Source organism: Numida meleagris, chromosome 1 (assembly GCF_002078875.1).
Source record: "Numida meleagris isolate 19003 breed g44 Domestic line chromosome 1, NumMel1.0, whole genome shotgun sequence".
NCBI lineage: Eukaryota > Metazoa > Chordata > Aves > Galliformes > Numididae > Numida > Numida meleagris.
In genome coordinates this window covers 169049910-169073190 of record NC_034409.1, presented here as the reverse complement: position 1 = coordinate 169073190, position 23281 = coordinate 169049910, and the positions used below count along the sequence as shown (strand labels likewise).

The 23281-nt window shown below is 39.2% G+C and overlaps 2 protein-coding genes across 4 annotated transcripts in view; one reads left to right on the top strand and one right to left on the bottom strand.

Moving 5' to 3' along the window:
* PROSER1 (proline and serine rich 1) overlaps positions 1–12718 on the bottom strand; it is a 21390-nt gene extending 8672 nt beyond the window's left edge. For 2 of the 3 annotated variants that reach the window (XM_021377248.1, XM_021377259.1), the window contains exons 1-10: positions 12127–12718; positions 9381–9446; positions 8255–8323; positions 7880–7974; positions 6092–6185; positions 5468–5578; positions 4699–4782; positions 3301–3379; positions 801–896; positions 634–678 (exon numbers count right to left, since the gene is read on the bottom strand). In XM_021377248.1, the coding sequence (XP_021232923.1) occupies positions 634–678; positions 801–896; positions 3301–3379; positions 4699–4782; positions 5468–5578; positions 6092–6185; positions 7880–7974; positions 8255–8323; positions 9381–9446; positions 12127–12171 (784 nt within the window). In that variant the 5' untranslated portion in view covers positions 12172–12718. Of the gene's footprint in view, positions 1–633; positions 679–800; positions 897–3300; positions 3380–4698; positions 4783–5467; positions 5579–6091; positions 6186–7879; positions 7975–8254; positions 8324–9380; positions 9449–12126 lie in introns of those variants that run through there. The other variant, XM_021377268.1, reaches the window with a different exon arrangement.
* NHLRC3 (NHL repeat containing 3) lies at positions 12623–23281 on the top strand. Its single transcript, XM_021404981.1, is given in 10 exon segments — positions 12623–12702; positions 12704–12828; positions 12831–12948; positions 12950–13178; positions 14463–14621; positions 16255–16402; positions 16926–17126; positions 18209–18300; positions 19439–19551; positions 20050–23281. Coding segments are annotated over 10 exon segments (1494 nt in total). The 3' UTR covers positions 20279–23281.

The following is a 23281-nucleotide window of genomic DNA, read 5'->3' as shown; positions in this document are numbered from 1 at the left end:
ATTATTATTATTTGTATTACTATCTGCTCGATTACCAAACCTCACTACACCAAGTATCACACATATAGAGACCAAAACAACATGCACAACTCTCTTCTGCAAAAATAACTGAAATTTAAAGCACAAGACAAAATTGCAGGTAGACATACCTGAATTTAACAGTTAAGATATTCTAGATATGGATTTCAACAAACTAGGAACAAAGAATATGTCTATTTTGTATTCCTAGTCTCCCATTGCAACTAATATATGAAATAAAAATCTGAATGGATTTTCAAATAGATGTCCAAGGTTTCAACAACCACAAAAATGCTAATGAAGTGTTTCAGTGCACTATACTGCAAAGTATATTTTGATTTAGCTTTTTATATGAATTCTTAAATACATATATAGATGCTCAAGAAAGTAAAACTAATGAGCTAACAGAAAAGGCCAGATTTTAATGTTTCAATGATTTTAAATGCCAAGTGCCTGAAATGAATTTTTATCGGTTCTCAAGGGATTATCTTTCAACAGCAATTAAATACTTAGATGCTTATGAAAATCATACTAAACAAATAAGTGATTTACATTTTCTGAACAATTAACCAACTTACAATCAACACAATAAACCCCCTGCAGATTTGAATTTACCTTGATTTTGGGTAGGTTTTGCCTGGCTGGAAAGGTCTTCATTTTCTAAACAGAGAGCAACAGCTGATTATTTTAAAGCAAACAGAACGCCAGCAATGAATAATCCAGACACAACAAAGAATGAGGAGAAAACATCTTCAACTCTTTTAAACCTATACGTGCTTTACCTGGTACCCCTTGATTAGTAGTGTATGTTGAAGGAGCTGGTAAGCCTGGAGCTATGACATTAGCCATTGGAACTAAGCCAGCATTGTTGTAAGCACCTAAAAGAAGAAATGCAGTATACATCTTAGTTGTCAGAAGAGCCCGTATCAGAGTGACCCAGTGTCTTTCCTTGAAAAGAATATTCTCAAGATTTTAAGACACTTCTTCACTAAAAAGTCAAAGCCATTAATCGTTCACGTTTTTGACATGATCTGCCTGAGTGACACACATTATGATCCAAATTTTAGGAAGAGTAGATCTCAAATTGTTTTTACAGCAGAACGTAGCTGAAACTGAATTTTGAATTTTTCACCTTGAAACAGCCTGGAAAAGACAGGTTTCAGCTGCTTTCATTTCCACGTCACTTGAAGAACTTAATGGGAGGAAAGAATCAGTGTCTGCAGCATCATTTGTTTTTTTCCTATTCCTAACTTAAAGGCTGTTGCAACTCCTCCTTTAAGATTAAAAGCCTTAACGAACAAAAGAGCCAAACATATCAATGATCATGACCAGCCCTCCACTGCTAGGGAGAAAACATCAAATTCTTAATCTATCACTCTCCAGTGTCTCTTTAAATGCAAAGAGACTGAAGTGGGACAGCAGATGATTTTTATATAAAATACTTATAGTACTGAACATGACAAAAATAACTTTTTCCCTTCCTTACTCTTCAGAACTGCTCTTGGGTTAGAGCAACCCAAACTGCTCTTGTGCACCTGTGGTGTGCATTTCTGATGAAGAGCATCAGAATTTAAAGCGCAGGAATATACAGACAATCCACAGTGGTCCTGAATGACAATTTTAAGAATATGCAAACTTATGCTTCATGGGAAAAGGCACCACTTAAAAAATACTCAAAGAGCAACAATTTGACATATAACAATCCTTTCTCATTTGATACTTCCATGTGGTTCTTCTTGCAGGACAGCTCATGGTCCAAAATCAGAAAAGTAACTAACAATCATTGCGTCTCTGAGGAACCAGATGCTACACCAAAATATGTAAGAGGCAGAAAACAAAACATCATTCCAACCTTTCTCAACACCGCTTGAGTCAGATTCAATAGTTACAAGTCAACAACTGCAATCTCATCAAACATTATTTTATGTATATATGTATGTGTTCATTGTCAGTTCCCTTATCACAAAGGTTTTTAAAAGTTATATTGCAGTTTAACAAGGCCCCGAGACCTCAAAAACTACTTCGTGTCCTAAAATGCACGAGTATTTGTGTGCAGCCACAGGACAAACTTTGTGTCCCAATTTATTTTGCATAGAATTTATTTAATATCAATTTGAACTAGTTTGCAAGCTTCCTGTATGCTTTTTGGAGAGTAAGGCACTCCGAGGACCCAAGTCATCAGACTTACTCTGCCCACTACTAGTGTCTACTTTTCTAGACTCTTTATGAAGAGATCTGTAGACACTATGTTTGTTAGATGACTCACCCTTTAATATCCATGCAAAATGACATATCATGCTTTCTCATCAAATGCCTTAAAATCTCCCTGAAATCCCTAAAATCAGTGAAAAGCAAGCTTACAGACCAGAGCTCTACACAGAATGGCAAAATTAGAAAAAGTTTCCAGCTGTGGCACAAAAAGACCAGAGTCCAATTATATAAGATCTTCAACCTCCTACTTCAAAGAAAGGGCCATTTAAGAGTACTGCCAGCAAAGTCTACGTCACTAATTTTTGTCACTTGCTAGGAAGAGCATTTAGGTGGATGGATTCCAGTTGCCAGCAAGAGAAGTGCTACTAATTGCCTTGCTACCACAAACATCTTTAATCAAACAACTGATGCAGCAGAACAAAAAAAGAGGAGCTTATAAAGAAAGGCTCAGTCTTGCTTGAGGCACATGACTAGCAGAAATCAAATCAAACATAATGTGGCAAGGGCAATTGCTATGTCCCTTCTGAGATTGAAATCTTCATGCCTAAACTTTTATTTTAGGAAATGGTGTTCCACCGTGATGAGAAGACAATGAAGTGCTTTTACTGAAGTCAACTGAGAAAGAGGTTCCTGCTATTCAGCAAATTCCTACTATTTCCATCCAGAGTAGGGCTGCACCTGACCTTATCTTAAGTTTGACATAACAGCAAAAAGTCAGCAGACTTGTCAAGCTGAAGTTCAAACCTTGGTAAAAGATTAAAAAGCATACACAGCCCCAATCTTATCTAACATGCACAGTGTCTCCTATAAATGAACTATACTGTTCTCAGAACAGGACACTGAAGTTTTCATCTTTCATGGATGCTGGAAAAATAAGTCAATACATATTCATCTTTTTAGCAACTTTGCATTCATGACAGGAAGAGGCAGAAACCAGTACCCAGAACATGCTTAGGGAGCACAAGCCAATTTCAGATATGATCACGGTCAGAGAAACTGACACTTGACATATTAATTAAAAGGCAAATGGATGGAACAATAGCATCAAGATAAAACACACAGAAGCCTTACTTGGTGCGATAGTTGCATGTGGCCGACATGGTGGGATGGGGTATGGAACAGGCTTGTGTGGATTGTAGGTTGATGGAGCCTACATAAACAAAAACAAACAACAATAACAACAAAACCAAATGGAAGAATAGTGAAAGCATTTCCTAATTTTTGTTAGAAAGCTAACATTCAGGTACAACTACAAGCTGCTGTTCTCCACAGTGAAAATATTTATGATATCAAATTTCTTTGTAATATCCATACTGACTGCATATATTTCATTCTTTCTCAAAAGAATAAAACAAACATCACTAGCATAACTTTACATTTTAAAGTAATCATAGGATGGCTTGGATTGGAAGCAATCTGAAAGACCATCCAGTTCCAACTCCCCTGCCACGGGCAGGGACACCTTCCACTAGACCAAGCTGCCCACAGCCCCATCTAGCCTGACACTGAACGTTTCCAGGGACGGGCCATTCATGGTTTCTCTGGGCAACCTGTTCCAGTGCCTCACCACCCTCACGGTAAACAATTCCTTCCTAATATCTAATCAAAATCTCCCCTCTTTTAGTTTAAAGCCATTACCCTCATCCTATCACTACACTCTGATGAAGAGTCCTTCTCTAGTTTTCTTGTAGGGCTCCTTTAGGTACAGAAAGGTCCCCTTTAGGAACTGCAATACCTATTGAGCGCAAGTGGGAAAGAGAATTCCTTCCTGCCTTCTGTCTTCATACTCTGTAGTCTAGGACTGATTTCTCATTTTAAAGATTTAGCATATTTAAAACTAACAAATACTTATGAGGTTTAAGGACCCTTTAAAATAATACCACTTAGTGGGAAACATCTCCTAATACAAGTGGAAATAAAACATTAGGACAATACTTCTAAATAGTATCAGGTTCATTCAAAGTTTGTCACACGTGTTTAAAAAGCTTGAAATATAGATCAACTGTGTTGTTAAGCAACTAGAATTTCCTCCTAAATCAATTCTATAATTCACATTTGTATGACACAAGCATTTTTTACGTTCATGAAGGAAACCCCCTGAGACTGTAACATAAAATTGCATATATTTCTATCTAAAAATTCCACTAGCTTACGATGCAGTACTAAAACTGCTTTTAGTTTTCTCTTCTGCTACTATAATTTAAATTCTGCTTTGAATGAGCACGCACACTGTATCCACCAGAGAATCCTATTCCCCAAAGATATAATCTACAGCTTGATTCTATTCACATCACATACAAAAATTGTAGAACATATTATCTTTATTATAGAAGTTCAGCTTTGTTTAAATTGCTGCTCTACAGTCTTCCTGAAACATAACAACATTTCATATAAAAGCTGTATTAAATCTGCAGTCAGTTACATTTTTTTCTTAAAAGTTTCGTTTACTGATTAATTTATCAGACATACTGGTTTGGATGGGCCAAGTATACGGGCTGCTATTCCTTTTCCTTCACTAGTACATTCTTCTGTATCCTTTTTGATAGGGGTTCCCTGAAACAAAAGAAAATCAACTATTAGGGATAACTTGAGACATAAACCTTGCTGTAGAATTTCTGGCATATTTACCTTATGTCTGAACTACATTTAAGTTTTTGAATATTTTAAAAGCAACACATGTTTTTCAGGAAAAACAAATGGTGTTACAGACTTGTTAAATGCTAAACAAGAGCATTCCAATAGCTTGGTACCTAACACTGGGCTTTTGTAGAGAGATGCATATTAAACAGTCCATGCTTCTGACATAATTAGAATTCTGTATTTGGATCTGTGGCCATGGTAACTTACACTTCCATTCCTTAAAGTGTTCACAGGAAATACTAAATATAACTGCACAAGAACTACTCTAAAATTATCCGGAGTACTGTAGCATCCATATTAAGCCATCTTATGTACCAGTGAGGTTCCTTATACCTCTCCTGATTCTGACAAATATTGCTGTAGTTTACAATGTTTTCCTTATATGAACAGTATCTTATTTTTGCAGTAATCTTTACACAAGGTAGTATACGAAGAACATGCAAATAAAAATAATGCCAGTTCACTGTGGAAGTAAAATGGGTGATATTATAAAAATCACCGCTTTTAACTCCACTCTTCCTCACATGTATATGAATCCTAGTTTGGTTATACTACAATGAATCCTAAATCAAGAAAGCCATGGAAAGCAAATGCTTACTGGAAAAATTCCATTTATACGGCTTGGTTTGCCCTTGGGATAAGGGTTGCCAGGAATCATGCCACAGGATGATATCATAGCATGAGGAGCCTTACAACCCGTTTTTGAAGCCTGCAAAATAATCAAGAAAGGTCATTATTTGCTATCAAATTCAATGCTTTAAAGAAATGCATTAATATTTCATGACATTTAGACTGCATAAATCGATCTACGGGGAACAGCTCAAAGCTTTGTGTCTATGTGTCAGATCTTCTTGCCAAATAGCCCCTGTGAAGTTCTGCCAACGTCCCCTTCGCTTTCAGTAACTCTACTCAACCCATCTCAGCTTGTACTGAACTTAGGGTTAAGCACTTGGTGTTCTCTAAAACAAACCCAGATTGTTTCCTCAAGTACTGGTTATGTTTCTCTCCCTCTTTCTCCACATTATCCTAATGCCCGACAAAAACTTCCCTTTTCTTGCACATACATTACATAGTTTGTCTCTTTCTTCAACTGCTTCTTTCATCCTGTTTTCTACCAGCAGTTCCCAGCAGTCCTCAAGGGAAGTCTTGACCCCACAATGACCGTAAAGACAGAAACAACACTACATTTGACAGAATGAAAGAAACAGAGTATCTTGACTACCTGCTCAAGAATTCTTCTGCACCTTTTCTTCTCTGACATATTAATTCTGAACAGGTCTTCAATAAGGCGGTAATTCTGAGCATCAACAATGTTGCTACAAATAAACACGTTAACAAATGATTACTGTCATTCCATACACTTATCAGAAATAACGTACTATTGAAAAATGATCTACAATTGTTCAGCCAATATTCAACAGTACATTAATGAAAACATAAAAAGTTCAGATTGTAACATTACTATTATTGCTAAAGCAAAAACCTTACGTTTAAGTGTAGACTTCATACCTGTAAGTGAAACATGGTATCAAAATCAATATGGAACAAGGGACAATGATGGATAGACTTCACAGTAAAAATAACTATGCTGACAAAACGGATTCTGGATCACAGATTTCATTAGAAAATTTTAATTGCCACTAGCACACAATTCCCAGCTCAGCAGAAAACCACCAGCTACGGAATTTGTCACTGCTAATTACTAGGCTGGTAGGTAAAGAAATGTGCATCTTGTTTACTCCAGGAAAAAAGAAAAAAAAAAAAGATGTAACTCCTGGCAAATCTACCTGTGTTCTGCTGTGCTAAAGAAACTGCTCAGATACCTCCAAAAAGTACCCTTCCTTTTCCCTTTATCCTCTTTCAAAAATAAAACTAGACACATCAAAGAGAACAACAAAATCTGCTCATACAGGATAATGCCTGATTCCACTTGCCTTCTTCAAAACCCTGACCACAGTATCTTTACTGCTGTCAAGCACTATATTCCCATCAAGATACTGGAAATACAATTCGGCCACTTAAAGGACAACTAATCAAAGGAGGAATACATTAGAAGAGACACAATCAGCAGAATGTTGAATAAAGCCATGAAAAATACTGGAAAGACTGGATTAAAATGAGAATGATCACATCAGCTGAACTGTAGCAACAAAAGAGCCAATGAGCATGAACCTCATTTCATGAATAAAAATGGGTTAGTTTATTATACCACTGAACTTCCTTTCGGCTACCCTATTTTGCTTTGGTCTGAAAGAGATCAGGAGCACTCATACAGTTTCTCACACCTCATCTCTAAAAGTAAGATCATGTCTGTACTGTCAGTCTTTGTTGTTTTATGGATGTTTACATCACAAGTTTATATCACTCAAAATGTTCAAGCTAACTCTAAGCTACAACACTCACATGCAAGGCAGACATACTCAACGTAAACAACAACAAAACAGAACACTTCACATAAAAAAATCCCCTAAACCAGGCAGAAGAGTTCCAATATAGACAACTGTAAAAGGTAGATACTTTGAAGCAGATGTGATCAGTAAAAAAAAACAACTTTCCATACATACAGTTATTATATCTACACATCTTTTGTAGACGTTGATCTGTGTATCAAATGTGTCAGTTTGAGAGAAGCATTTACTTAACACATTTTTACATAAGTAATATTTAGAGGACTTATCAAATACAAAAGAGTAAATGCACAGAACAGTCTGGACTCAAGCCCTTTAGATTTCAGTGAACAGGAATAAGCTTAAGGCTCTCTTGATTTCAGGACCTGAAGACCGCTGTGAAAATACTGGCAAAGGAGCAGTTTTCCAGCAGGCAGAAGCAGCGTGCATAAGACTCAGATGAACTACAGATTTGTGCATTTCTTCCTTTAAAGCCCCATCAACAATGGATATGTGCTTTACCTTAACTTCTTCCTTCTAGAAATACACTAAGTTTTACATACTGAAACATTAGTAAAAACAGTAAATACATCTTAAGGACGTACAACATGAGAGATACTTACGAAGCTAAGATTTCAAGGGCGATAAGTTTATCTTTACTGAATGTGAAACAGTTGAGAATATTAACCATTTTTGATGCCGGGACTGCCACTATTTTCTGACAAGCAAGCAAGAAAGAAAAAAGCACATATAAAATAATGCAACACAATTATTTTAAATTGAGAACTTAGTAACGTATCGCGTACTTCAGTAAATGTTTAATATTCTTTCCCTCTAGCTGAGGAGATTCTGTGTGCATTCAAATTATGAGATCATTGAAAGAGAAATGAAGAGGGTACACCGACAATTAAAGGGCAGCTGCAAAAGCATACATCACAAATTTAAAATTAGATTAAAAGAGAGAACGTATTCCTCAAGATTATTACACAAGAACTTACATGTTGTAAAGCCTTTATTGCCTTGAGCTGTGGTTCAGCCCAGGAAAAGTATCTCAGTAACTCAACAACCTGCAACAGAAAGACCATCAATTAATCCTTTGTTTATTTAAAAATGATGCTAAGAGCATCAAATATGTGCTTTCCATTCACAGAGAACAGTGTTATACAGCTAAACACACAAATCTGTCTGTGATGTTTGATTACCTCAGTGCCTATCAGCACCTAATGCTCTTTTTACCTCCAAACAGGCTCCTAACTAATCCTATGTTGTGAAGGGAAGTCTCCCTGTGAAAGTATTTAAAGTAGACATATATTCCTCTCTATGTATTTCTATATATGCACAATTCCCACAGTATTAGAATAATAAAAAAAAAATCACTTCTGAAAAAGCTTCTTAACATTCACTAACTCAAACAGCACATACATCAAACATACATAAGAAGCAGAAAAGCAAACAAAAAAGTGCAAATAGGATCAAGAATCACAGAATCATTTGAGTTGGAAGGGATCTTTAAAGGCCAGCTGGTCCAACTCCCCTGCAATGAACAGGGACACCTACAGCTACATCAGGTACTCAGAGCCCTGTCCAGCCTGACCTTGAATGTCTCCACCCATACTGCAAAAAAACTTCATCCTTGAATCCAGTCCCAATCTTTTAGTTTGAAACCACTTACTTCCCCCTGACCTGTCACAGCAGACCCTGCTAAAGAGTCTGTCCCCTTCCTTCTTACAGCCCCCCTGTAGATACTGTCAGGCCGCTCTCAGGTTTCCCTGCAGCCTTCTCTTCTCCGGGCTGAACAGCCCCAGCTCTCTCAGCCTGTCCTCACAGGGAAGGTGTTCCATCCCTTGGAAGGCAACAGCTGTATATTTAGAAGTTTAGAAAATCTATGCAAAGCAATTCCAAATTCTATGATTATTTTCCCCAATTCTCCTCACACAAGAGGAGCTAAAATGTAATGGTTTTGATAATATAAAAGAATTTAGAACTATTTTTAACAGATTAATGTTGATATAGTAGTGAGGAAATAAATCTCTTCAGCCTCAGTATGACTGGAGAAACATTCTATACCAATGAATACACAAAAACAACAGCTCCCATTAAATCCGTACCGGTGTTGACTTTTACCTGTTCACTAGAGAAGTATCCATGAACATATTCAATAGCTTTCAATTTGTACTCAGTCAATACAGCCTAGAAGATATATAAAAAGAAAAAAAGACATATAAGTAGCCCTCAAAAATTATAATTACAGCAAAATCATGTTAGACAAACCTACTGACCTAAAAAATACATCTGACTTTGCCAAATGACATTTGCACCATTAACTGCAAAATTTCTAAGTGACTGCATTCTCCTCAACTAAGGGAACAATGAAAAGCAGATAGAGGCCATTGAAATTTTCTGTTTAAAAAATACCCGTTTTTGTTTATTTCATTTCACATTGTTTTGGTTTAAAGCTGTACTGAAAGAAACAACATTCATTCTTATTTTTGTCACTAAGGTTTACATCAACGTAATGTTAAAGATAATACAGATTGTTATTCATACAATCTCTCTGTATGTTCCCTGTAAAATAATGAGCTGGAAACCTTACTTAAGCGAATATACGTAGAGTGTGAAACAACACTGCAACAGGCAGAATGAAGTACTCAACAAAAGTTTGCTCCGTGGGGCTTTGTTGTCTTATCGTAGACCTAACCTGCCCCTATTCTTTCTCTTTTCTTCCCTTGTCCCTCCACCCAGACTGAAGCGAAGGTCTTTGTCACTGCAGTCTGACTGTAGGAGTGCAGAACCCACTTGCACACTGCTCAAGGCAAACTGCCCTACCTCTTTATGAGGCTGAGACTACCAGAAATGCTAAAGTCAGAGAGGAAATGCACTTCTATCTTCATTCTCTTTTTTTTTTCCTTTCCCTTCCTTCTCTTCCCATATTTGGAAAAAAAACAAACAAACAAACTCACCACCACCACAATACTAGCATGCCATACAGCAATTTCTTTACCAAAATAAATGTCAAATAAACTGACAACTGATAACTTCGTAACAAGAAAACAAAACGAAAAAAAACATTGCTCTGTTTCACTGTGAATGAGATATTTTATTTTTTTAATCACTATAAACATGTAAGGGAAAGATGGCACCAAAGCTGCACATTAAGACATTGAAATAATTTGTTCCTGCTAATTGTAGGAGTGAAAATGGGAGGTATAACACAATTGGCTTGTGAGTCACATAATAAAGAAGGTTCTTCTACACGAAGTTTAAACAAGGCAACAAAGATACAGATGAAGGTTACACTGAATGCACGATTAGCATTATGACAGCACAGCACTGATCCTTAGATGAGCAGTAAATCCAGCTTACAGGAATACAGGCAGATAGCATCAGTAAATACAATTGCCTGACATCACATGCCAAAAAAGCCTTTTGTCTGAAGTATTTAGTAATCACAGAGTGCATTCTGAAGGGCTGCAATGCAGATGTAACATTTGAGACAATGCTCTTTTCTGACATCAGTTCTCAGAAAAAGTCCTTCACATGCAAGCTGTTCCCTGATTTCATCCCCATATTCCCCATAGTAATCCTTAGGTTAAGAGGCAAATCCACATCCTGGAAGTACTGTGTCACGTCCTTTGCTGGTTACACAGTTTATGTATAAATATATATGCCCACAAACCAATCAGCTTTATAAAGAGAAGACTGTGAGAGCAACCTTATATAAAAAGCCCACAGGTGCCAATGTGCCAGCAAAGACCCACCACTGGGGCTCCTGCGCAGATGCACTTTGTGCCCCAGTATCACCCAAACGAATAACTCCAACTGTGGCCACTGCTGCATCTCAAGCAGGAGCTCCACTCTCTAGAATCAAAATGCACTGAGCAAATGACCCCTTCTACACAGCCCCTCACAAGGACAACACCTGGTGCATGCCCTTCCTTCCACACCACAGCAGCTTTAGCAGGGCACATACCAGGTCTGTGCGATGCTTCCTCACCTCTGCTTAACTTCCCAACTAGTTACCCAGGCTTGAACTTCCCAAACAAGGCAGGACCCACACTTCCATTCATCTCTCAGAGATCCTAAAGCATTCTGACACTTTTTTTTTAATGTCTCCTTTTCCATTTCCAGCACTTGGGAACTGCCCCTGCCATGCATCTCCAGCTTCTCTCTCAACAGCAGAGCTCTGTGTCCATGCAGAAGGAAATGTGAGCAACTGCCAGGGAACAAGAAGGCAGGTCTGTACCTCTGCCTCCCACACCAAGCAAGTATTTTGCTCAGCACATTTGTAACAGAAGACACATCACCAGAGCTCAGAACATGGACCAACCCGGAAGAAGGCAACATTCCTGAACAGGTGGAAATGTGGATTTGAACATTACAAGCAGAATGCAGCTTAGAAACTAGCCCTGCTGTGTTAGTTGTGTTCTATCTCCTAAACGTACATAAAAGGTGTTACATAAAATACACCTCATGTTATAAGCCTACTTCTTTAGCTGGACGAGCCAAGCATTCCTTCACCCTCACCAACGTGCTGATACGTTATTTTGGCTTTTATTCCCATTCAAAAGCTGTGATAAACATATCCCAAATGAGCATTCTCCAAGCATGTCTTGTTAGTTCTATGCTAACAGCGCAGACGTTGCCTCACTACCTCAAACAGAGCAAGCGCAGCACAGCTGCCTCACACTGCTATATGCAATGACCAGGATGCACCTGCAATGCTGGATTATGGTTTTCCAAGCTGAGGTATAATTTAGTCTTTATTTAAGCCTCAAATGATGATTACAGTACACAAATTAACGTGGAATGTTCCTCAAGAGGAATATTCTGCTGCCAGATGGTTAAATTAACATGCAAAATGAAAAGTTACCTTTCTAATTTCATCCAGCACGGTTTCAAATGATTTCTTATCCATCTTTATTAGTTCACTCAGTGCAGATATTTGAACAGAGGAAAAAACAACAGCAAAAAATAAAGTAAAAATAATATATATCTAGACCAAAACCTTCAACGAGAATCTTTATGCAGACAGAAATATATGTTTTTAAAAAAAAAAAAAAAGTTAAAAAAAAAAAGCAGCGTAAGACGGGCGGCCTGGGACGCTGTCGGCCTCTCAGCGCTGCCGGAGGCAGACAAAGGCAGCGCGCCGGGCGCTGCTTGCCGCCCCACCACAACCCTCACCCGGCCTCTGCGCGGCCCAGGGCCGCTCGCAGCACTGCGGGAGGAGGCGGGCAGGGTAGGGTAGGGTAGGGTAGGGCAGGGCAGGGAGGAGGCCGAGGCAGCGGCAGAAGTACGGCCACAGGGGCCGCTCCCCTCAGCACGCGGCTCCGAGGCCCGCGCCCGCCCGCAGAGCGCTGCCACCCGCCATGGCCGCGCCGCCCGCTGTGCTCCGGCGACCGCAGGGGCTGAGCGCGGCCGAGCGCTTCGAAGCGGGATTCAGCGGCGCGGGGGAATGGAGCTAGAGCGGAGCAATGCGAGGAAAAACTCAAGTGCCCGCACTGCCCGCTCCGCCAGTCCTGCGCCTGCGCTGGGCGCACAGCTATGACGTAAAAGAGCAGCCCGAAGGCCCCCTCCTCATTGGTCGTCTGCAATAGTGCCTGAGCAAAATGGTGGAGGTGAGAGACGGGATCGACGCTTTTCCAGCTCCTGAGAGTCTCTTAGAAGCTTTGAGTTCTTCCGCAGGGAGGCTTCGCCTTCTTTACCCTATAGCCGTTCGGCGGGGAGCAGGCACTGCTGCGGGCAGCCCAGTGTGCGGAGGTTCTCCCCCGTCCCACGGCCCCTCAGAACTGGGCGGGGCGGTCACGTGGCTGCCATGGCAACGGGGCCCGCCCGGCCTCTATGGGGCGGAAGCAGGCGGCGGGGCCGCGGTTGGTGATGGCTGGTGCCCTGCTGGCGCTGCTCGGCCTCCTCTGGGGCTCGCAGGTGGGGAGGGGGCAGGGGCGGCGGCAGGGGCGGCGGCGGCTGTGGGGCTCGGGGTTTGGCTGCTTTCCTTCAGCCAGATGTAGGGAGGGAGTTCTTTTTTTTTCCTTTTCCCGCCTCCTTTCCCTGCCTTTCCTGCTTTAGGGCTGTTAGACAGCCCTAAACTGACCCATGTTTTCTTGACTTTGCAGCTGTTATGAGGTAAATGCGTAGCCGGGTGATGCTTTGTCAGGGAATTCCAAATGAATGCTGCTGTTAAGAGAGCAGTTACTAATTTTGAAGTGACAGATCCTACGCTCTTTCCTTTCGGGCTTCCTCCCTGCTCCGTTTCTGTAGATGTTTTCTTTATGATATTCCACTCTTATGCTGTTCCCAACTGCGTTTGCTCAGTGTACCCCTGTTCTAGCCAAAGGAGTTAACAGAAGTAGTGAAAGACGTTGGTCCCCAGCGACCACCAGTTTGTGTGGCTCTGCCCTGAGCCTTCCATATGCGTGCACAGATCTCTGTCCCGTACTCACAATCTGCTTCCATCCCTCTCCTGCAAAAATACAACCAAGAAGAAGCAGCCTTTTCTCTGTAATGTTTCAAAATGTATACGTTGCGTTGAGCTTTGCTGTTTCTACAGCAAATGAGGTTCCTCATTTCTAAGACATTTTCCTTCTTCATCTGCGTGTTTTTCCTGTTTTTTTTTTCTGCCTTCCAATTCCAGAGCTCCCCATCCTGAATGGCTTTGTTACCTCATTTACAGTTCACCAGAGCCATAGCTACAGGCCTGCTTCTGTTTACCTTTCTAATCTGAATAATCCAGATTGGATATTAGGGAAAACTTCTACTCAGAAAGAGCAGTTGAGCATTGGAACAGGCTGCTCAGGGAGGTGGTTGAGTCACCGTCCCTGGAGGTGTTCTAGAAACATTTAGAGATAGCGTTGAGAGACATGGTTTAGAGGGGTTATTGGTGGTAGGTGGATGGTTGGACTGGATGATCTTGTAGGTCTTTTCCAACCTAGCTAATTCTATGATTCTGTGATTCTATGAACCATGTACATGTGGCACTGAGGGTCATTGTCAGTGGGCATGGTGGGAATGGGTTGTCTGTTGGACTGCATGATCTTAGAGGTCTTTTCCAACCTTAATGATTCTGTGATTCAATGAAATCCACTTATGATGCTTCAGTTACTTTCTATTGCTGATTCTTCTAATTTTCATATTGGTTGAAAGTGTACGTAAGCAAACATCCCACTGTCGTGGAAGATAACTGCTAACGGATACGTATTTTTGTATTTTCAGATGTTAAAAGCATTTGATTACTTCTCTTCTTGGAAGGGAGATGGACAGCAACAGATGTACAAGCTGGACATAAGCTGGCCTAAAATTCCAGAGTACTTCAGTGGCCAGACATTTTGTGTTGCTGTCGATTCTCTTCATGGTTTGGTCTATGTGGGACAAGTGAGTGAGAATGCTAGATTTCTCTTTATGTTAACCCAGTGCATTTTTGCCTTCAAAATTTCTGCTTTACATTAAGAATTATTATTTTGTACATATGTATAATAATTTTATTATTTTGTTATCCATTTATATATGTCTGTATGTATACTTACGATATATGCATTTATATATATATATAAAGTTATCATTACATATATCTGTAAATATAAATAAACATGTATAATATATATAATTTGTAGGTAGTATAAAAGGATATGTATTTTTATATAAAGAATATTTCATATATTTATATAAGTACGAGACTAAAACATGTACAAAGGTCACTCTGAAAGTAATGCCTCCAATTTACTTCCATAAAAACTACAACAGACACAAAAGGCACAGTAACACTGTTTGATAGAGCAAATTCTTACTACAAAACGCTGTTTTTCAATGCAGTCACTACCATTAGCTATGTGTTTTCAGCAGCAAGGAACAAGAGCCTGCATGCTGCGCCAGTAAAAACCTGCACCGGTGGAGGTGACCCACTGTCACCACTGCTGAAACGCACCACCCACCGCCTCACTGTGCTCACATCCACTGTTTGGTCTCCATAAAGGCTCAGTAAGCATCTAGGAATGTCAGTGCATGCTATTTTTTCTGCATGGAATAATTCAATGCCAGACCTTTCCTTCAGATGCACTTCTATGTCAGACACCATTCTGTCAGACCACCCCTCTGCCGCCATCTGCTGCACAGCAACAAAATGTAACAAAATATTGGTGGGAAGGTTCAGCCTCTACTGCTGTACCATCAATGTCCTGCCCACCTTTGACGTTGTGGGCCAACAGAACAAAATAGGAGGCATTACTTTTGAAGCATCCCACATACTTTCCAGTAATTTTAATATAATAAATAAATATGTAAAGTATACCAAATAATTACTGTATTAAAATTAGTGAAATAAAAGGATATTGATGAATTTTTAAAGCAGTTCTGGAAGCATACTTTTTGGTTCTTTTTCTAAAAATTTATGACATTTCTCTGGTATGGACACGTGATCAAACTTAACTGAGTTACGGTAGCTTCTTTCCTAACTGCAATGTAGAATATAGTTCTGGTGTAGGTGACTGATCCCCTTCCACTTCCAGCCTTTGTCACATGAAATCAAAACCACATGGTTACAGAAATTGGGGTTCAGTTACGTGCATTATCCTGTGCCATGTATTTGCATCTTTAGATCCATGGCAAAGACGATCTCTGTAGAAACTGTTGGGATTTAATTATGGAGCACAGCATGAGTAATTCAGTACCGTGCCAGTACAGTTAGGTTTTTTGCGCCTGTATTGTATTTGCACTTTACTTGTGTATTTTTCAACAGTATCTTAAAAACACAATTCAAAATGCAGGAGCTTGGCTGCTCTGAAGATTGAACTCTATGTGATTTAAGTTGAAAGTCTAGAACGAGTGGCAGGTTTTACATGCTAAATTTGGACCCTTCTATCTTTCCTTTTCTAGCTGGAAAAAATGAAAACTACCAGACAAGTGACCTTCATGATTCATGAAACATTGCAAAAAATTACAAAGAGGAATTTTTATAAGTATAATTACTTGGTTAATATTTTTTATTAATCGATTTTTGTTGCCTTTTCAGAGAGGAGATGATATACCAAAGGTGCTCGTATTCTCAGAGGAAGGCTATTTTCTTTACTCTTGGAATGATACAGTTGAAATGCCTCATGGCATCTTTGTATTAAACACTGCAACAGATAGTTCAGTGTGGATCACAGATGTTGGATCAGGTAAGCACAGTGGAGATGTGGGAAGTATTAAGCAGGGAAGAAAATGCAAGTCGTGTATAAATTACTTTAAACTGCTTATTTATTTAAATAAGGCTTTCAGATAACTCTGAAACAGATTTGTGTTTTTCTTGCCTTGAACGAACTACGCAGGTGCTGTATACAATACCGTGAAGGTTCATGAGTAGTCCCATGTGTCTGTTTGTAGCTAATACATTTAGCAAGCACTTTTTTTTTTTTTTCTTTTTGGCAAAGGAGAAGAATCAGGGGAAAAAATACCTTGTGGCTGTGAGGCTTGTCTTTTATGATTGGTGACCCTAATATGATGGATAAGTACTGCTGTAGCCTATGGATTCACTAACTCACAGTCATATTCTCACTGTTGAATTTTACTTGCTTTGATCTCACTTGCAAGTGCAAGCATCAGATTTTTTTTTTTTTTTAAATCTTCCTAATCAGTTGTAATACTTCTCATTTTGTTTGTTGAGATATTTTTCCACTTTTTTTTTTTAATATCTTTCTTCAGGGAAATACGGTCACACTGTGAAACAGTACAGCCCTTCTGGTAAACTTCTGCAGATGCTGGGCACACCAGGTAATGCTGGTTCAAGCTTGAATCCCCTACAGTTTGATCAACCAGCAGAGGTCTTTGTAGAGGAAAGTGGAGAGATGTATATTGTGGATGGAGATGGAGGAATGAATAACAGATTGCTCAAACTTTCCGAAGGTATGGAAAAATCATCTTCTGCAGCAGATGGCAATTAAAACTTGACAATAATACTAAATGGGGACTAGGCTGAGCTGCTGCTTGAAATTAGTTTGAAGACTCCTTTAGTAGAAGCTAATCTCGTAATCATTTATGACAAGAAGCTGAGAGAGTTAATTTGTTCAGACTTCAGGGACAAAGGCTGGGGTGGGTTCTTATCTCTGTCTGCAAGTTACTAATGGAAGGGTATGGAGAACGAGCTGCACCTTACTTGAATGTTCTCCGTGAAGAATGAGAAACAATGAACAAAGGTTGCAAAAGAGGGGAATTCCAGTTTGATTGTGGGAAAGATTCACGATCATGGTGTTCAGTCAGTGAGTAGTTTGTCCAGAGAGCCTTTGCAGTCTCTACCTGTGGAGATGCTCAGAATTTGATATCACCAACCTGATCTAACTCCAGGTTCTGATTCGTTATCAGGACTAGTTCTACTTTTAGAGATAGGTTGAGCCAGATGGTGTCTAGAGGTGCTTTTATTCTGTGATTCTAATTAACTTACTCATATTCCCCAGCAGGTGATCAGTGTTGGTTAGGGCAGTGAGCGGAAGGAGTCTGTGCCTGTCTGCAGCTGGGGAAAAATTGAGGTGTTACAGTTTCTCCTTTGCACTACACTATCCATTTCATAAAGCAGTCAGGTGACATTTAATGTGTAAAATAATAAATTGTTAAAACTCAGAATAGACTCAAAACTGCCAGGTAACAAATATAAAACATGAATTTAGTAAACAAAGAAGTATAATAATCAAAGAGCTATTTATTTTTTTTTAATACAATGCTTAACAGAGCCTTGACTATGGCTCTCATGCTCTAGTGGCTGCATTTCTGTAACCATGATGCTGAAACCACTAGTTACAATCCAGTAGTCACTGCAGTAGTTGCAGTATTTCTTAGTTTTATATATCAGGAGTGCTGTATTTTAAATTCTGGGTTTAGAAATGCCATCTTTTACAAATGACTAAAAATAACTTTGCAAGGGAAGGACTTGAAGCTATTTTGTTTTCTTACTTTTTTTTTTTCCTTTATTTTATGTGGTGCCTACCGTTCAGATTATAAAGAGATATGGCTGAGTGGAGAAAATGGAACCGGTATTGGACAGTTCAAGATCCCTCACAGTGTGACAGTGGATCCTTTTGGACGGGTAAAGAATAAAAGGAGAATTTTTTTTTTTATGTGTAAACAGGAAGATGAATTTGAGCAATTCAAATTGTATTTGTTGTCCTTGACCTGTTGTGGCTTACAGTTTTCAGTGCGATAGCAGTCATGAGCCAAAGTTTTATACTGAGAATTCTCCTGAAGTAGATGTTTTCAGGGTTGGCACAAGGGTCCTGACCAGGGAATCTGCTAATTCTGCTGATGCTGTCTGAACCAGAAGAAGAAGTGATTATAAAAATAACTTTTCTGCCAAAACTGGGAGGATGGGAGGGAGAAGAGGGAAAGATATAGCAACTTTGTGTTGAAGGGGAACAGTGAGTATATACAGTCCAAGACAGCAATTATGATGGGCTAAGATCTTATTGCCGAAGTGGTGCTAGTCATCAGTTTAGGTTAGAAATCATTGTCAATTCCTAAGAAATCTAAGAGAATGCTGTAGCAGTGTTTCATGTAGAAATAGTGATGAAGGATCCCAGGTAAACTTGTTTATCTTTCCCTTTAGGGTGATATCCCAGAAAAGTGATGAGGCTTCCTTATCTGACAGACAGGTTGTTAACAGCCCAAATGCTCATGATTATAGAAAATGTGAGGCTTTCAGTGGAACTGACTAGTGGTATTGCTACCTTGCAGCGTTTGTGAACTCAGCTCAGGGTGAACAGAGATAAACTCCACAAAAACTGATTAGGCAAAACATGCTGAAAACGTCCTTAGTATTGAAGTTGCTCAGTATTTGTAGTATTAACCACAGTAGTGTCTACAGATGCAGTCATCCTGGGTCTGGATCATGATACTACTGCTGACAAACAAGTGTTTAGCAAGAGACAGACCAGTGTTTCTAGAATGTAATAGGTGTGCATATGTCCTCACATATTACCTCTGAGTATGCCCGTGTCACAACCACAAAAATGAAGAGAGCGCCTCGATTTCTTTGCTGAAGTACTACAAAATAATTACTGTATGTGGAGGGTTTGTTTGGAAGTCATACCTTCTTATTCAGCTTTGAATGTGAAGGTATGTTCTTCCTAGGTGTACTTCTTTTTTACTTCAGGATACGTCGCTGATGCAGGAGAGCGATGTGTTTAATTTGTTCTATTTGTGAACAACCACGATTCTTATTTTAACAGGTGTGGGTTGCAGACAGAGACAACAGAAGAATCCAGGTTTTTGATAAAGTGACAGGGGAATGGCTGGGGGCTTGGAGCAGCTGTTTTTCAGAAGATGGGCCCTATTCTGTCAGGTACCGTTGAGCAGTTCTACTAGAACCATGAAATTACATAAACAAAAGGTATACTCTGGTGAATTATAATGTTGATAGCTAGTGCCTGATGACAAGTAGTTAACCAGTTTAACTAGTAGGGAGCTGGGCCTGATTGCATGCAAAGATCTGCACAGCTGTATCCTGATACAATAGCAGAATTCTGGTTTTATAACAGGCCATTTGGATTGAACTGCAGAAAGGGGAATTTCATTTTGAAGTTCTTGTATTTTCTTGACTTTACTGTTGCAGCTTTTACAGGAGGAAAGACTGTCTTGAATTAATTTTCTGTAGTAATTTAATCTGTCTCAGGGAGCAGCAACATATAAAGCGAGTTTTACAAGTTAGTTCATTTACTGCATTGGATCTGTTGCAGCATTCAAAAACTAGAATATTCAAGTGGAGGTTTTGTTTGTTTTGAAGTGCATGGTTGTGTTAATGTGAGATGACATATGGAGTGCATCATTCTCTCTTTCACAGATTCACTGGCAATTACAAGTATCTGATTGTAGCTCACCTGAATATCAACCGTTTGGCAATCTTGGCAGCACCACCAGTTGGCGAAATTGGGGACTGTACTATAGTCAGCACAATCCAGCTGGCAGATGAAACCAAGCCACACCTTGTAGATGTAGACGTGAAGAGTGGAGCAATCTATATTGCAGAAATTGGAGCCCAGCAAGTGCAAAAATTTGTACCCTTAAGCTGATGGTTTCCCAGAACTACCATGACACAGGCTGTATGACGTGTAAGACCTATGATAGCATTTCCTTGAGTTTTCTGTAGCTTGTGTTTCCTTAGACAAGCACAGAACATTGTGCACAGAACTCTAGGAAGAAGAATTTGTCCTTGCTGCAGTCCTGGAGAAGGACTTGGTCTTCAGCTGTTAATCATTTTAGTAATGCAATGATGGCTTTTCCTTTTGTTGCTGGAAACTGGAAAATAAGTGTCTTTATTTTATAAAATGTTGTAAACACTGAAAAATTTATTAATCAGTGTATAGAGCTTCATGTAGGGGCTCAAATACTTGGCCTATGTGTACGCTGTTAAATGAAGGCCAGAACTGATCTGAGGGAAGTATATAAATGACTGATTTTTCTGTTAGTCAAACACCTCATTTTAACATTTCCTCAGTTGGGTTTTTTTGGATCTTTGTGCTGAAGCTGCCCAACTCTGAATACAGAGATGCATTATGGTGTTCAATAAGATGCGGTTGGATACTGGTGTCAGTGCTGACACTGGCATCTGCCTTGAGTAGCTAATAATATCTGCAGTGAAATCAAAGTTTTCACTTTCAGCTGAGGCAGTCAAGCCTGTAATAGGCTACAGTTAAAATGACATCAGGCATGTCAAACTAAATTAAAAGTATGTGCACAGCAGCCAAATACTAATTCTTAACTATGTCTGTTCTTAATCTAATTTGATTTATTATCAGGATGAGTTTTCTGTGCAATGAGATTTCACAGTGGAACATATTGAAGTTCAACTCATTTAAGTTCCTCATGGTAAAGAAATCAGAACTTGCTACAAAACTCTTAAACAGCATTAGGGGCCTGGGAGAGGTGATTGCCAACTGATGTTATTGAAGCTCAGTCAGTTAGCAGTTGTTTTGATTTGGGATATTTTTCTTCTCTGTTTTACATTCTGCACTTAGACTTTCACTGCCCAAAGAGACAACTCCATTAATGTCTAGATTTTCTTCCTTTTCAATGACTTACCCTATATCTTAACAGATGTCTCCAAGCTGTTCTGAAGAAAAAAAAAAAAAAAGGCACTTTTCAGCGTACTGCAAAGGCACAGTAGTTTCTTCACATACAATTCAGAATCCAAACTGTGTAATTATTTTACTTTTCTGAATATGAACACCAGTATAGTACTTCTCTTTCCATTCCCAGTCCGGAGTGGTTCCATTTTCCTTACATGTTGCTGTGAGATGTTATATTAGTTCACTTTACAGCATAGAGGGAAACGGGTACAGTAAGGGAATTGGGAAAAAGGCTTTGGCAGCCTTAGAGTGAGCCACCAAGTACCTCTCTAAAGCCGTGGTCCCACATTCCATGCTTATCTACTAGGTTTTTAAGACATTTGGGAGGATTTCTCCTGTCTCCCCACAGTAGAATCCATGGAATTAATTTAATGCTAGTCACCACCTAATAAAGCAATTCTTGTTTCTACTTCCTTGGGAAAGAATAAGGGAAATGTATTAATTCTGAAGATATCCATGTTGGTGAATGTCATTTAAAGCATATGCATCTTAATTTGTCAGGTTTCAATCTAAGATCTGGGTCAGCAGATGGGAAAATTGTCCAGAAAAGCCAGATTCATACATTTTCTTTATGAAGCAATTCAGCTGTGGAGCCTGATGTCTTCGTTTCAGCACTATTTGAGAATAATGCACTACATGGGCATCCCTGCCTATGGCAGGGAGTTTGGAACAAGATGCTCTTTAAGGTCCCATCCAACCCAAGCCATTCTATGATTCTGTGATATAAATGCTTTGCTGTTGGTTGGATCAACAATAATAAAGGCAGATCTAGCCTGTTTGCCCTCATGCCAGCCCTAGAACTAGGACTTCAGGGTTATACACTAGCAAATACGATCCATCGTTCGTATGGCATTGAATTTCAGCAAATAAGCAATGTTTATTAGCTGAAAAGGTAGCAGTTCTTCCTCTAGACCTCAGCAGACAGGTCCACATAGCTTTGAAGTGTGTTGTGTGGATTTTCTAACTAGGTCACCACTAGCTCAGGGATTTCTGCTCTTTGTGCAATTTAGCTATTTCTCTCCTATGGAAGGTGAAATTATCTTTAAAAACATTAATATGATTAACTATATTTGAGCATATCTTGATGCTGTAAGGGGTCCAAGCACGTTGATTCTTCCTCATACCATCTCATCCTTATTTATTTTCTCTTTGTTACATCCATTTGAAGCAAAACTATAAGCCTTCCGGGAACAGTCTTCTGCGTTCTGTGGAGGAGTTGTGCGCTTCTAGATGTTGACAAATAAGATAGTTACATGCATTTCTGCTTGCAATGTGGATGTTTTTATGTGGGCTTTTGCAGCACCTAGAAATGGGGAGCATTCATCCCGTTTTGTCTGAATTTACTGAAGTAGGCCATGATGCCAAAATAAGCCTTACATTTGGAGATTGGGTATCTGTGATAAGAAGGGATGTAAATAGCATGAGATTCTCAGACTCCTTTTCCACTTTTGTGTCTGTGGCCAAACTAAGAAAATGATACAGATTTATGCACTTTCTTATTCTGTGAGGGTTTTCTTCTGTATCATCTTGAAACTGATCTCTGAAAAATTGCATAACGGGATAATTTGGTAAAATAAATTGTGAATTTACCATTGAGAAAGGTTTGGGCTCTTTATTTCTTTATTAATGTCAATACATTTCATGGCAGTGGATTACTCAGCTCATCTAAATATGGAGTCCCCAGCACGTGAATGTTGGTATCAGAAATAATTAAATACCTTATTGAAATGGAATCTAACATTTCATGTTGTCTTTATACATTACCATTTTGGCAGCCTGTCTATTTCATGCTCTAACTCATGTATTAAAAGAAAAAAGCACACAGATGTTTCCAGATGTTTTCATTTGAGCAATTAGAAAATAGGATGGTGACGTATGTAAGTGCAAAGCATTAAAAAAAAAAACAAATTGTATACCCTTTTTATTCTAATAGGGAAATGAAACTAA